The 14,649-nt window shown below is 38.0% G+C and overlaps 1 protein-coding gene across 4 annotated transcripts in view; it reads right to left on the reverse strand.

Moving 5' to 3' along the window:
- Positions 1-14,649, reverse strand: part of LOC108897201 (nck-associated protein 5) — a 64,057-nt gene that overhangs the window by 15,051 nt on the left and 34,357 nt on the right. For all 4 annotated transcript variants that reach the window (XR_007813852.1, XM_051072803.1, XM_018696692.2 and 1 more), the window contains 2 exons: positions 3,246-3,425; positions 158-3,084 (listed from right to left, as the gene is read on the reverse strand). Coding sequence is in view for 3 of the 4 variants with exons in the window: in XM_051072803.1 (XP_050928760.1) it covers positions 158-3,084; positions 3,246-3,425 (3,107 nt within the window). In the remaining variant the exon portion in view is untranslated. The remainder of the gene's footprint in view (positions 1-157; positions 3,085-3,245; positions 3,426-14,649) is intronic.

Consider the following 14,649-nt stretch of genomic DNA (forward strand, 5'->3'; position numbering starts at 1 on the left):
CACTTGGTGAAACTTGATCAAAGTCATTTGAGGCAGTACTTCTCTTGCATTAACCTATTCAGAAATCTGTTGCATTAAATACTGAAGGTTTACTGTAATGTTGAGATAAAGTTAAGTCAAAAGATGACATTCATTACTGATTTACTACATTTCTTACCAGTCTTTTCCATCACTTTTTCGCCTGTCTCTTTTTTTGTCAGACTTTGTCTGCTTCCCTCCCAGAAGCGATGTAATCTTTTGCTCCCTCTTGTCCTCCTTTACCTTTGGTGGATCAGTCTTTTTGCCACTTGGAGCAGGAAGCTTACTCTTGCGAAAACCAAACCAATTTGCCAAGGTTGAGCCAGATTTTTGTTTCACATCATTGCCTCTCTCCTGTTCGTGAGACTTGTGCAAGTTCTCCTCTATGCCAAGCATCACTTTCTCTTCAATTGTGGTAATAGTACTTTGTCTCTCTGGCTCCTCAGAAACTGGCTCACCAAAGGCGCTTGAGAACTGTTGCTCAATCTGAAGGCGTCTAGCTTGCTCCCGCTGGAGTTTAAGACTTTGAAGTCTTTCACTGGAGGACCCCAAATGTGAGGGAACTGTCAGGCCCTCTTCAATCAAGAAGTTGTTCAAAAGGGATCGATTCATTGGACAATGGTAGCTGCTGGAGCAACTCATACTTCCTGGAAGGACATCACCAAGAGAGTTCAAGGAGCTCCCTGAGTGTGTTTTGATCTGGGTGCGAACCTTTCCAGATCTGTTGAAGCTTGGCCTATCCATGTAGCGTGCACCAAAACTCTGACTACGAGCCTTGGCCCCGTTCATGCCCATCACTGGCTTGAGGAGAGGTCTGGTTGACACTGACACAGACCTTTTAAACAGCCAACCTTCCTCATCGAAACCCCAGTCTAACATCACACCACTGTCTGATGCAACGGGTTGAACAGAGGGCTCAGAATCCAACGAGTTACAACGGGTCTCAATCTTTCTGCGGACTTTCTCATGAGCTCCACACTGTGGATCACATGTAAAAGTCTGAAAGGTCTGGACACTTTTTGTAGAACAATTTGTATCATCATTGTTCTGTCTTCCAAAAATGAGGAAGGTACTAGTTTCCTGTCCAGTGATTGCCTCATTAGATTTAGCATTAAGAGGAAGAGCCACTTTTACAGCTCTCGAAGTGGAACTTTGAGAATTGTTGGAAATCCCATGGTAGTAAACATTAGAATATGCCTGAGGCAAGACTTCAGAAAGTTTTGGCTCACTAATGCTCTGTTGGGATCTCTTTAAAATGCTCTGACTTGGCAGTATATATGAAACACCATTTTCATCATGGCAAGTGGCTGTTCTGTCCATAGATATCTGGCTTGACTCTGAAGCTTGAGATTCTTGAACTGGTACAGATGTTATCTTGGATGAGTGGGTATGGTAGACCTTAGCAGGCACATCGTTCAGTGGTTTACCTTCAGCACCCTTTTGTGGGGCTGTATGTTGATTGTCTTTAGTTGTGCTGGATTGTTGAGGCTGTAGAGCAGAGGAAAGCTGATGTGATTGTGGCTTGGTGGTACTTGATGTTATCTTTCCTATAGTAGAGCTTTGAGCCTGACCTACAGATTTATTAGTTTCGGGTAAGGAATCAAAACTAGGTCTAAGAAGAAGAGAAGTAGTTCGACCTGGAGGTGGTGGAGGGGGTGGGGACCTAAGTTCTGAATGTGAAACATCACAGTGCTTATCTTGGCGTCGTTGTTTTCGTGGAGAGCAGGGTAAGTTGTCATATATGCTCTCCTCCACAGAGTCATTGCTTGATTGAGGTTTTGTGATTTGCAAAGATGATTTTGTTGGGCTCTTGGAGCATTCATTGACCCCTGGAGACTTAAATGTCTTTGAATATTTCACAGGGGAAGCAAGAGGAGAGCACTGGTGCACACTCTCAAGAGACTTGGAACTTGTTGATACCTCAATAACCTCTTCTTTCTCAACTTTAGATAATGCTCCTTTGCTTGAACCATGTGTTTTGCTGAGATTTGTTCTTTTGCTGGGAACACTGTGCCCAGTAGGGTTTGACTGCCCTTTGGACTTTTGACCCTTAATAAGCTTTTGGTGGAGAGGAGAATGTGTATGCTTAGCTTGCTCTGGTCCTCCATCTGCACTTTTGCTTCGCAAAATAAAAGCTTTCCTTGCTGAGTCACATGGCTGAGGTTTCGGTTTCCTCTGTGGAGATTCTGAGATCACGTAGTCCTGGCTTTCACCACCAGCTTGACTCGCCTGGTCTCTGCAATGAGGAACCTCCACTGAGGAGCTGCGCTGTCTGGCTTCATTCACAAAGCTAAGAGCTCTTGCCGCATTATGTGGAACAGACGAGTTCACATCACCTGTCCCTGCTTCCATTTGCTTGATCGGAAATCTTCCCTGTTGTCTTTTGACATGATCAAGTCTGGATTTACGATCAGTAGACCTCTCTTGGTTATTGTTTCTGTCACTGTACTTCATGCCTGATGTTTTGTGTTTTTCTAGTGAGTCTTTATTCTTTTCCTCTCGATGTGTAAGGCTATCTGTTGGGCTTACACCAGGTTTTACCATGGGACCCTCCAAAAATAAGAAGTTGTCTGTCACAGGTGAGGGGAAGAGACCAGAATTCCCTGCAAGTTTTACTGGATCTTGAAGAAAATTGCCATCGTCATCCCTAGTGACATCCAATTTCTCCAAGCACAGAAGCTCTTTTGTTGGTTGGTTACTAGATTCCCTACTTTGTAATTTAGGTGAATCATCATCTGCATCATCAGAGTCTAAAGGCTGAGAAAGGGCAGCAATCCCTTTCTCAGCCTTTAGAGGTTTACTTGTAGGGGATACTTGTTTGGCTATAGCCCCTTGTAGGCCACACTTTACACCAAGGGAGTATATGCCTTCATTTGAGGTCATACAATCTTTGCAGTGTGGTACAGATGCATGTGAGGATGCCTCTTTGGAGCTGCACATTTGGAGACGCTTCAGGCCTTTCAGAATGTGGCCTTCCTTCCATCCCAGTTCTGTGTGCTCAATTGGTGCTGAATGATTGCTGGATACCGAACCTGTACTCATCCTCTTGTCCCGACTTGCTGCACACTGTGTATTACAAGACATACAATGATTGAAATAGTATTCATAGGTTTTTCACTTGTTTTTTTTATTCAAAATGCCACATATATGTTAGCAAGTACTTTACTTTGACAACCTACTCATTCTTCAAATTTAAGGAAGATGAATGGGAGCTGAATGTTGCCTACCTGCTTGGAGAAGCCACGTCCTTCTGCCCAAGTGTGGGAGCCACTGGAGTACTCACTACAAGCACTGGATAGTGACAGTTCACTGCTACTGCCACTACCGCTGCTGCGTGGACATGTTAGGCTCAGCAGGCTTGGCCACCTTCCTGCAGGAATACCTGCTTTTCCATTTCGTTGGACCTCCTGGAAGAAAATTAATTAATTAGAATCACTCACTGAACAGAAATTAAATAAACACTATAAAAACATGGATGCCACACTTCAGATTATACAATAATAATGAAAACAGTGCAAGATGTGACAAAATTCATCTATCATTGACAGTAAGAGACATATTAGTGGGATATACAATTACATTAATCAGTACTGACAAATATTGCAATTATGGCTCGCATTCATACCAGTGAACTCAATGATTGTTCATACACGTAATTCCTGACATTATATTCAACAGATTCTCTTTGCAGTGTGAGCAGTATACACAGTCTAAGAGACTGCCCCATGGCTCTTCATTTGTCTCTGTCACAGATCTCAAAGAATCGATATGCTGGATACATAGCTGTCTCTTTCCATCCAAAGGCTAACTGAGAAATGGAATGGCATTTTCCACTTCACTAGTTAGATGGGTCCTGTTTTAAAACACAATGTGTTTTCATTTTTCTGTAGTCTTGCAGGTATACTGTGATTATTTTGAAGGGGCTGATGAATGAGACATTTTAAAGTGATGCCTCTATAGTTATATGGTATACTGACACAAAGGCAGACTATTCACTGAGTATGCCTTTACATGTGTGTTCATTCAAATTTCAAATGTAACTGCACATTGAACAACTAGTGTTGAATGATGATGCTCTTGTGGTCTCCCAAATGAACTAAAATCAATATTCACATAGTGTTCCTATGACTGATGATTTTTAGTAACATCTTTCAATGACTAGTGTCTGTGGGTTGTATTTTTTAAAGCATGTTGAAAAGGACTGTTTTCTTCCAGTGCCAAAGAACATGTGCCCACATGGTGTACAAAAAAGAGAATCAAACTGTAAGCTTCTTGAATGAATAGTTTAGTGGAAAAGAAGAAGTATAGCTCATAGAATCTTGTAGAAACTAGATATCACAGAACATTTTCCTTGAAAATGTCTTCAGTTGATGCAAAATACTTGTATTAAAAGTCAAGAGGATAGATAACAGAGGACATTCTCTGCATATTTTATTATGTTAATATTATTTTGACTCCCCTGTGTGAAGCAGCAGCTCTCTGTAATGTTGACTGAACTGTCATCTGTCCATCTAAGGCTTATTGACTGATTGACTGGTTAATTGATTGATAGTGTTGTATCCTTCTTAAAGATACCGTTAAATCCCTTTGAGTTTTTCAGTGGTTCATGTATATAGAATGTAAGTGAAATAAAAAGGTGGGGCATAAGTTTCAAGTGATAATGTGACACTGAATCAGATGACTCAGTAAGGACAAACATTATTCAGGCTAACATAGATTATATTTCAGTCTCACAGTTTTTATCATTCCTGATGAGTGTGAAGTATCAGCCTAGCATGAAATAGCAAAGAGATTAAGTAAACAGTGACAGGATAAAAAGTAGCCAGCTAAAAAACCTTGAATTATTCAGAATAACAGATGATACCAGTGTATTTCTATGTGGAAAAAGTTATTGATAAGCTTTTAACATTTTAATGCTGAAATGATTGTTTAGCCAGTTTGAGTATTAGTTTTGACATTACTCATTTGAGAATCTGCTTTTGCAGCACACTTTTACCCAACCTATCAAGAATTCTGGGTCGCATGACATGTCATGCCCCCATCTTCAGCAGCGTGAATGCTCTCTTGTCTGGTCTTTCCTAAATCTAACCTATTAGACAACTTTAGCTCATTCAGAATGGCGCTGCCAGAACAAGGAGAACTGAAAATATTATTCCTAATTTTTTTTCTGGCTTGCAGTTACTTGTAGAATAGATTTAAAGTGCTGCTGCTATTTTATGAATCACTCTATAATCTCAGGCCAAAATAGAGTTCTTATGTCCTTGAAGATTATAGACTCTATAGATTATAGCATGGCTCTTAGATCTTTAGGTAGCAGTCAGCGGGTAGAACCTCCAACCAAACCAGAACCAAGCAGGGTGAAGCTACTTTCAGTATTATCACTATGCTGTACAGAGATGGAACCAACTTAAAATGTGTACCAACTCTAGTAAATTTAAAATCCAAATGAAAAACTGTGCTGTGCCTTTGCCTTCCCATGCCTCTGATTGTTTGGCTTCTTGACTGCACTTTCATTTCCTTTGCTGCATTTGGGACAGCTTACAGCTCATTACTCATTACATAATTTTATCACATTTTAAAGTCAAATTGTATTCTATCCTCTACATATTATTGCTTACAGCTCTACTGCTTACTATTCTTCTTTGACCTAATCCTAAAGCACTTTGAATTGCCTGGGTTTAAAATTTGCTATACACCATTTCTGTGTCAAGAAAAAACAAAACAAAAATGAAAATGTCATCAGTTTTGATTTCAATAAATTGAAAGGTATAAAAATTTACTGAAAAGTTCACAGTTCAATTTTTTCATTTCATGGTTCATAGGTCCACTTTTCTGTGAAGGCTCCTGTGTAGAAGGTCAAATCTGTTATGAGGAGCTGCTGGCACAATTCACTGGCATACTGCAGATGCTGTTTGCACTGATGCCATTTCCATTCAGAGGGACCCAAAGGTGTCAAGTGGTATAACCTCATTTAAAACAGCATTGATCGTTTGCAAGGCTGCCATAGCCTGCTTCCTCTCAAAGTCATTAGTGTCATCTGTTAGCAATAATTAATGTGAATAGGAAATAATTGCATAAGGGAGCTGGGGACTAAAGTGATTTGGTCCATTCATTGATATTCACCTATTATTTGATTATCTGTGCTAGCCTTTATTTCACAAGCACTGTAGGAGAAGGCCACGTTTGACCACGCTTGTGCGGATTAATCTTGGAACTAATTATAGTCAGCATGTTGAGGGGTATCTGAGATTTGACACAAGCGATACAGTTTAACAAAACCCTCAATCAGAGTAGTGCTGTGCTTAAAAGTCAAGGGCAAATTTGAAGGCTATCGAGATGTTTTTTTTCCCATTCACATATTTCAGTGTTTTTCCACTTTGTAAAATGACTTTTCTTAATATTTCATTCCTTTTCCATAAAATTCAGACATGACTATTTTATAGGAAGAAAAAGTTCATGTCCCTACTATTAAAACATAGAGGATAAACACTGTCTGAGAGATGGCAGACATTATCAGTTTTCTGTGTATATAATGTAATGTAATGTGTGTGTGTGTGTGTGTGTGTGTGTGTGTGTGTGTATGTATATATATTTATACATTTGCATTCTGAAAGTTTCTTTCATCACAATAAGTAATGAGTTGCACTGAATATAACCGGCATCAAATAAAATGTTAAACCTGTGGTAGTCAACTATTTGTAAGGACAGTATTTATATTGACATGACTTTCTAGTTCTTCTGCTCTTACCATCTAATCATTTTGATGCTCAAAAGCTTCTGTAAATAGAGAGATCACAAGAACATTTTTCTCAAAAGATGTAAAAGCTCAGTCCCAGGCTTCTTCTTTTTTTTTTATTTAAAAACATCTATATCGAGGTTAAGATGAAACATAAGGGAATAAATAAATGTATGACACATTTAGAAATAAAAGTGCTAAAATGACTTGATTGTTTTGAACTGATTTTTATGTCTGGCTTCAGTGGATCAGAAATCAAATATTCTATGTGAGTAATGTTTTTGTTTCATCTTCACAAAATATTACCATTAACATTATTTTTTAGTGGTAGCTAGTATTATCTCTGCTACGGATCTAGCAAAATAAATTATCAAATTGCATTATAGGACATATATGAATCAAGGTTTTGGAGCTTGACCCATAATAGAGGCTGAAAGTCAGATAAGGCCACAGACTTGTGTAAATAAGTCACAGTATTGCTGCATTCATCCAGCCTTCTCAGGCAGAATAATACAGTATGTTCTATATCAACTGGTGGGTCGACAGTTTATGAAAGCTTCTCTACAGAGCATATGCTATCACAGTGATGCTTTTATCCCAGCGCCATGGCTTTATACTTTTAGTGTTATATTTTACTGGACGGAAATTTAACCACTCAACCTCACAGTTCTGGAGATTTTTCTACCATTGATCATAGCTGATCAGCATTTATCATGTGCCAAATAAACATAACATATACATGCAATTGTGTGCAGTCTATAATTTGGTGAAAGGAGAAAGGATCCACTGAAGCAAACTGAGAAGGGTGGGTTTATCTAAAAGACATACTTTTTCTATCAATCAAATACTGATAATATTAATCTCAAACAATTCTTTTTTGGGCTTTCAAACTGCACACTGTATACATTAATGGTAAATAGTGTCATACAATCAAGTAAACAGCTCAAATTATAAGGCTGGATTTATTTCAATATTTTTCTTGTTATAAATAAATGCCATAATAAGACTAAAACCAACAATATGTTAATCTGTATTTCAGTGATTTTTTAGATTTTCTAACCTGTCTGTTTCTCCCAGCTCCAATCGAATTCACTCACCGAAGACATAAGTATTTGAAAATGAGCCATAAATACAATAAATACAGTTTTGAAGAAAAAAAAGGGCTCAGTAATTTCCTGAAACAGATGGGCATGATAGTTTTTCGCATACATCATTCAAACAGGGGTAAGAAGTGCATTTGTTGTGGACTGTTTTCAGCTATGGATTAAAGTCATTGTTGGTTTTGGGCTGTTAATTGGAGTTGGTGAAACTAACAAAAATATAGAGTATTGCCAACATAAGTGCCAACAGTAGTTTGTTCTTTAGACACATTCACACTGAGCTCCACACATTTTCCCTCTACTGGTTAGTATCTGCTTTAAGTCTGTAAAAAAATGTGAAATTATGGCATGTCCAGGATATTGAAGAGGTGATTTGTTATTAAGCCATTATCAGATTCACTGCCTCTGAGCCAGGCTGCTGATCAGCAAACCATTCAGCCAGAAGGACAATGGACTTCTGAGTTCACTTTAAATTTCACAGTCTCATTCAATTTCATCTGTGCACTCCCATGAGCAGCCCAAAGCAAGGTTACACTCATTCAACCGCTCCTCAGACCACAGTTTCCACCACTCTGGTCTTTTGAAATGGTCCATCTTTACCACTCTCATCTCATTCACCATCACATGCACCAACAACCACCTCACCCACCCCCTTGTCTTCAGGCACCTGCCGTTTTTTCATGTCACCTTCACCTCCTCTGCCCTTTTTCCTTGCTGCTGCTCAGTGTTTTGCCTGCCGGGCTGGGCTCTAACTAGATGCACTGCTGTTCACTTTGGTGTCAGTGCACACAGAGAGGAGGGCAGCAGGGGTGAAATGGTGGAAAACAAATGCAATAGCAATAGCAAGCAATAGCTAGTAGCTCTGCATGGTGAGGTTTGCTGCTCCAGTAAAGGACTGTGTGTTACTGACATTGGTAATGCTTATCTAAAAAAGATTTGTGAAGAAATATGTGACAATAAGTGATAATGATGTGTCAAACTGTATATCTGCAGATGGGCAATTGTGGTTAAGGAAAGCTGATAAAGCAAAGTAATTAAATTAAAATTCAAGTCAGTCAATGTACTGAATGATTTGCCAATCACCTTTTTGTTATTAATAAGTAAAAACTGTGCATGTGAATTTTGTAAAAAAAAAAAAAAAAAAAAAAAAAAGGCCAGTGAGGAAAGTTGTTGTTTGTGTTATACATTGTACCCCAGTTGTAAATCTCCCTCCTAAGCAGAAGCAAATAGACACTTCAAAAAGGGTAAATAAATTTGACTTTACATGCCAGCAATATCAAATGCCATTTAAAGCACTTCAAAGGGGCAAATTCATTTGAATTTATTATAAATTTGCCTTTATCTTTCACTGCAGCCCTCCCAGGAAGTTTATCTGAGCAAAGAGACACCTGCCACTGTTTAAAAACCTCACAGTCTCAGGTCTCCAGAGTGTCGCTCTGCCGCTGAATTACAATAATATTGTGACAGACAACCCTGCCACAGAACCACTAGATTTTTAACAGCCAGGGCTCCCTGGCACAGGTACACGGGGAAATGACGTTGCTGTTGTAAACAGTCCAAGCACTTATTGAAACACCCAGAGGAACCAGAGTCTAATCATAGAAATAAAGTAAACAGACTGTCAGAACTCGTCTGTACATCACGCAGGTCCCTGTAGCCTATTTCCCATGATGGGCTACTGCGTGTGCCGAGCATATCAAATTAACCATGTGTTAAGCCCCACCAACCTCATTTATGTCCCTACATCTGTCAAGCTGTGTGTCCTCACAGAGCACATTCTGCAGCAAATGATAATGGAGACAGATTTGCCACTCAAAATTTGTAATAATTTTTGAAACAATGTGTACTTCATCTCAAAGGCAGACAAAAAAAAGCTTTCTCATATTTGCCAGCTGAAATGACAACTATCTCTTGCAGATTTCATTAGTTGTAGCTAGCTAGCTAATAAAGCTAATGGTGGTGCCACAAGCAGTTAAAAAAAAACACAATTTCTGGCTGAATTTTTAAATAAAATTTTAAAATGAAGATCTTCTGAAGGGGCTAAATATGCAGTTGATGTCTACATACACAGTTTTGTGCAAAAAGATTGAGACCAAAGCTTAATGTCTTAAATAAAAAGTCTCCAGTAACAACACATGTAGAGAACATTGAAATAAAGAAAAAACATTTTTTAGTGTTTGCAATGTGGGACTATGTTAGTCCTAGGATAATTAAGTATGATAAAGAAATTTATTTTGTTCTGAAATATTTTTTTTGGCTGCTTACATACTTGTTCATATTTTTGAAACAGTATGCCAGATTTTAACATGAGGACTAAGCAACATGTATGGCAAATGTAATGCTATTTCACCTAACACTGGCTTCAGTTGCTGAAGTGTAAACCTCCCAAAATCTAATAAAGATGCTTTGATAGAAATATTAATCAGAGCACATGGTTGTGAACATTAAAATGTTTCTCATGTTGCTCCTTTGCTTCTACTTTTTTGCACATTCTCTCAGTAAAAGAAACAGCCTGGAAATGACTAGAAAAAAGCTGTTCTCACTCTCTCTCGTTATCTCTCGTGTGTTGTGAGCAGCCTTGCTGTAACCTCGCTCACAGTCAGTCAGCCTGACTGGAAACAGGTGTGCTGTCACAGTGATTAAGGAACCTAACGAGCATAACCCACGGTGAAAAACAAATTTTCCATTTCAATAATTCATACATCATTACCTCTGTGTTATCTGGTAAATTGATACACAACCAGAGTGTTATGTCTCCAATAAAAAAAACCCCTCCAGATAATTTCTCTCTCCCCATCACTGATTGTCCCATCACTGATGGGGACAATGGAATGACCTGTGTTTCATTTTTTTTCAAGTACTCTCTGCAGCTGTAACAGAGTGTAGAGTCTAATGGATTTTGGCCTCTTTGCTCCCACTTTGTGAAAGTACAAAGGCCATGATCTCTTGTTGCAGTAATCACATTGTTCATCTGTTCATCTCAGAAACCTGGCTCATCACTAAGACAGGTGAGTGGTCCGGGGTCTCAAGAGAAAAGGGGCTTGTGAGGAACAATGACCTTAAATTGTACCATGTCTGGACACTGAATGTGTTTGGCATAAAAAGATGTTTCAGTTGAGACACCAAAAACATGTCTGAAAGCTAAAATCAAATAATAACCATAATAAATACTTAAAAGCAAAATGGCTGTCAAAGCAGAAGTAGGTTCAGTGCAGACTGACCATCATGTCATTGGAACAAACTTAAGAGGGAACTGAATGCTGTTAGAGCTGGCAGAGACAGAATAAACTACAGATAATTTTGGATTTAAATTCTTCAGGTTGACAGAAACACTAAGTGAGGACAAAGTCAATGCTAACATCAGCTGGATAAGCAAACTTGTTCCAATATGTTAAAGCAAAAAACAAAACAAAACAATATTCACCATTTTAATTTACTCAACATTTTGTGTACCAGTGTTGTTTTGTAAATGAATCATTGTGTTACCTAGAAATTCTCTAACCTCTCTCAGTGAATTCACCAATCGGTCATTGCCACAAATAAAACGTTGTTAAGCTGCACAGCAGAAAATCAAATCTGTAACTTTTCTCAAGAAGACAACAATCAAAATACCCCAAACTTTGAAATCAGTGATTTAAATGCAAAGCTTGCTCTCAAAACTTTTGTTCATGACTTTGCTGGAGACAAATATAACAACTATGCTTAATATTCAAGCTTTAGGCATGAGATAATTATCTTACACTACTAATGTAGCCTCCTAGATAACTGGGAAAGCTGCATTAGTGAATCAAAGGCTCAGTATTTGGCACATAAAAGGTTTTTTTCCTCATGCTGCCAGCAATGTTGTGTTATTAACATTTCGAACATTTTTTTGTTGTAAAAATCCATCTTCCCTGGTGAAACAGTGAAATAGCTAGTAAGATTTGGAATTCAACATTCCACCCTGACAAATGGAGGACAATTAAGTCTATTTTCTAGCCCGAGAATGATCTAATAACTATTTTAGTCTGTATTTAATTAGAAGAAAGAGTGTTTAATCAGAGGAAACCTGACAGGAATAAAGAGACAGACAGCAGGTCAAATAGTCTCAAAAAGTACACAAAGCATCATCACAAACATTAACATTTCTGTGATATTATTCATATTAAAACAGTCCAAAATTCAAGAAATGACCAATTAATGGTCATTCTTGCAGCTCATGAAATACTTCATTCTCATATTAAGCAAACACTGCTGCTTGAATATTCTGTCACCAATGCTCTCAACTTTCCAAGAAACAACCAGACAACCAATAGAAAATGTTAAATCAACTGTAAATTAATAATGAGATCAGATTTAATCACTCTTTAAGGAAAAACATCAGCACGTACAATACTTTTGTCCAACAGAAGCAGCCCAGCATCACTGTAGTGATACATGCAGTTCTCCTACAAAGGCAGAGTCCCTCGTTTAGCAGAGTCTGCAAGTTTGACCTTTACAGAAAAGGTTAAAGATGAACGACAGCATTTCCTCCTCAGCTAGGCTCACAGCATACTCAATGACCTGGTATAGGAATTCCCAGACCTTCCATGATGATTCTATGAGATGGAAAAAGGAATTTTCATGATACTCCCACAATTTAGTCAGTATTTTTATGTAATTACCAATTTGATAGAAAACTGGTCCTCTGAATACGAGGTGTAGGTTTGTCAGAGGAGAGGAGTTATGCCGAGAACCCCGAAAATCCAAAGAGACCTTTAGAAACAAAGAAACTTCTTGCCTGTCTTCTGCATAATGATTATAACTCTCTGCAGGAGAGAGAGAGGTCATTTCGGATTTAGGATTTGACTGGTTTAGAAAAGTTTTGGCTGGAATTCTACAAGCACTCTGGGCAAGACCAATTATGCACAATTATATATCTAAGTTTCTGTTGTGGCCATGATGTAGAAAGGGAGTTCAGTAGAAATCCAAATTTAATTTAATCAGGCTAAACACACTTTAAACTTTACTACTACTTTGTATTTATACTAAAATACCTTACCTGTCAATATAACTTCACTTCATAATGACCAGTAAACTCTCTCTCTTTTGATACATTTAGTGACATGCACATGACATCACTGACAACATTAATCTTCCCCCTTAAGACTCTAAATACATTTGAAGCTGAAAAAGACCCAAAATTGAGAAGAGAAAGTGACAAAACTCAACATACATGAAGATGTTGGGATTCAAGAGCTCTGCGTGTGTGAACCCTTGTCACCTAAAGTAATGAAAACCATGAATATTTATGAACCAATACTAATGCTGAAATGTGAAGAAAAACCTGATGTCCATAAATTGTCCCGTGTACTGCGGTAGTTTATATATAGGTATAGTTTTCATCAAGGAATGGCTTTCTTCTTCTGATATAGCATTAGGATTAGCAACCCTGAATTGATTCTAAATAATAATAAAGAGCACATCTGGTCTTTAAACTGCCAGATGGTTCAGTGATGATCCAGTTACGCTACCATAATAATGGCATTTCAGAGCAGGAATATGACTACGGCAGTTACAGGGTAGCATTAATGAAGTTTTGGTGAAGTGATGAGAAAAAACACTAGATTACCTGTTTGACTTTCTGTTCTGTCTAATACAGAATTGAAAAAAACACCAAAATAATGCAAAACACAACAAAACAAGGTATTTAATTATACTGACAATGGAATTGGGACCGAGGACTACATCCCTGCCACCAACCGGATAATAATGAAAGCATGTGGACAAGTAGTGTTTGCAGATCTGTAGCTATTCAATAGCTCAGCAAACGCTTCAAACTCATGGTAATTGGCCTCAACGAGCAAATGTAATTCCTGCTGGTATAATAACAGCAAGAGATCCTCACTGCAGTTCAATAACCCAATGTTCCTGTCAATTACAGCATACACCTTTTTGAATGTAGAACTAAAATGAAGGGCTTACATGCTGGGCTCAACCATCCCTGACAGGAGTTTTCTTTCAATATTCAGCTCAGAATGCAAGAAAAATCATCTATCCATCAAAAGTATCATCCATCATTAATTATTTATGGCAGAATTGGCCAGCTGACTTTAGTTTGATACAGGAAGTTTCATCACAGGAGACATGCTTCTGTCCAAGACACTGTTTTATGAATTTGAAAGTGTACAACTAGTAATAAAAGGTTTTCTTTGTCATTTTTTTTTACATCCCTTTTTTTATCTAGAGATTATAAGAAATATTTGGCATTTTTGGAAATGAACTATTCTACCCAAAACAAGTCTTCCAGTACTATGAATGACTAGAAAGTATGACCCAGCTCACCATTCTCACTTTGAACCTTTTACTTCAGATCTAAATGGATTTGATCATTTGAAAATGTGTCTATCCAGGCAGCTTAAGAGCTGAATCATCATTGTTGACCTTATTGTCAGTAAGGTTATATAAACAAACTTCAAAATACTTATATATATAAAAAAAGAATAAGCCAACCTCTGAATCACAGGTTAAAAGAAAAACTTTACAGGGTGCTGTCACATTGTGCACCATTGCTGTTGAAATAAAGAAGGAAATGCAGAATTCCACTTTGTTAGTTTTAGAGTTATTCTTCCTTGAATTCTAATTATTCTGACTTCTGCTGGCTTAAACAGACTCTGCCACAAGTTACATCAGTATTTAATAAACTTCTTGACATTGCCTAAGCGTGTCTCAGTGACATGTCTGACAACCAAAACCCCTTTCCAAGGCATCATGAGGAATGATTGACCTCAAAGTTTCAGGTAATAGATAATCAGAAACCAAATGTTGACAGGTATC

This window comes from Lates calcarifer, linkage group LG1, assembly GCF_001640805.2.
Source record: "Lates calcarifer isolate ASB-BC8 linkage group LG1, TLL_Latcal_v3, whole genome shotgun sequence".
In the NCBI taxonomy this organism is placed as follows: domain Eukaryota; kingdom Metazoa; phylum Chordata; class Actinopteri; family Centropomidae; genus Lates; species Lates calcarifer.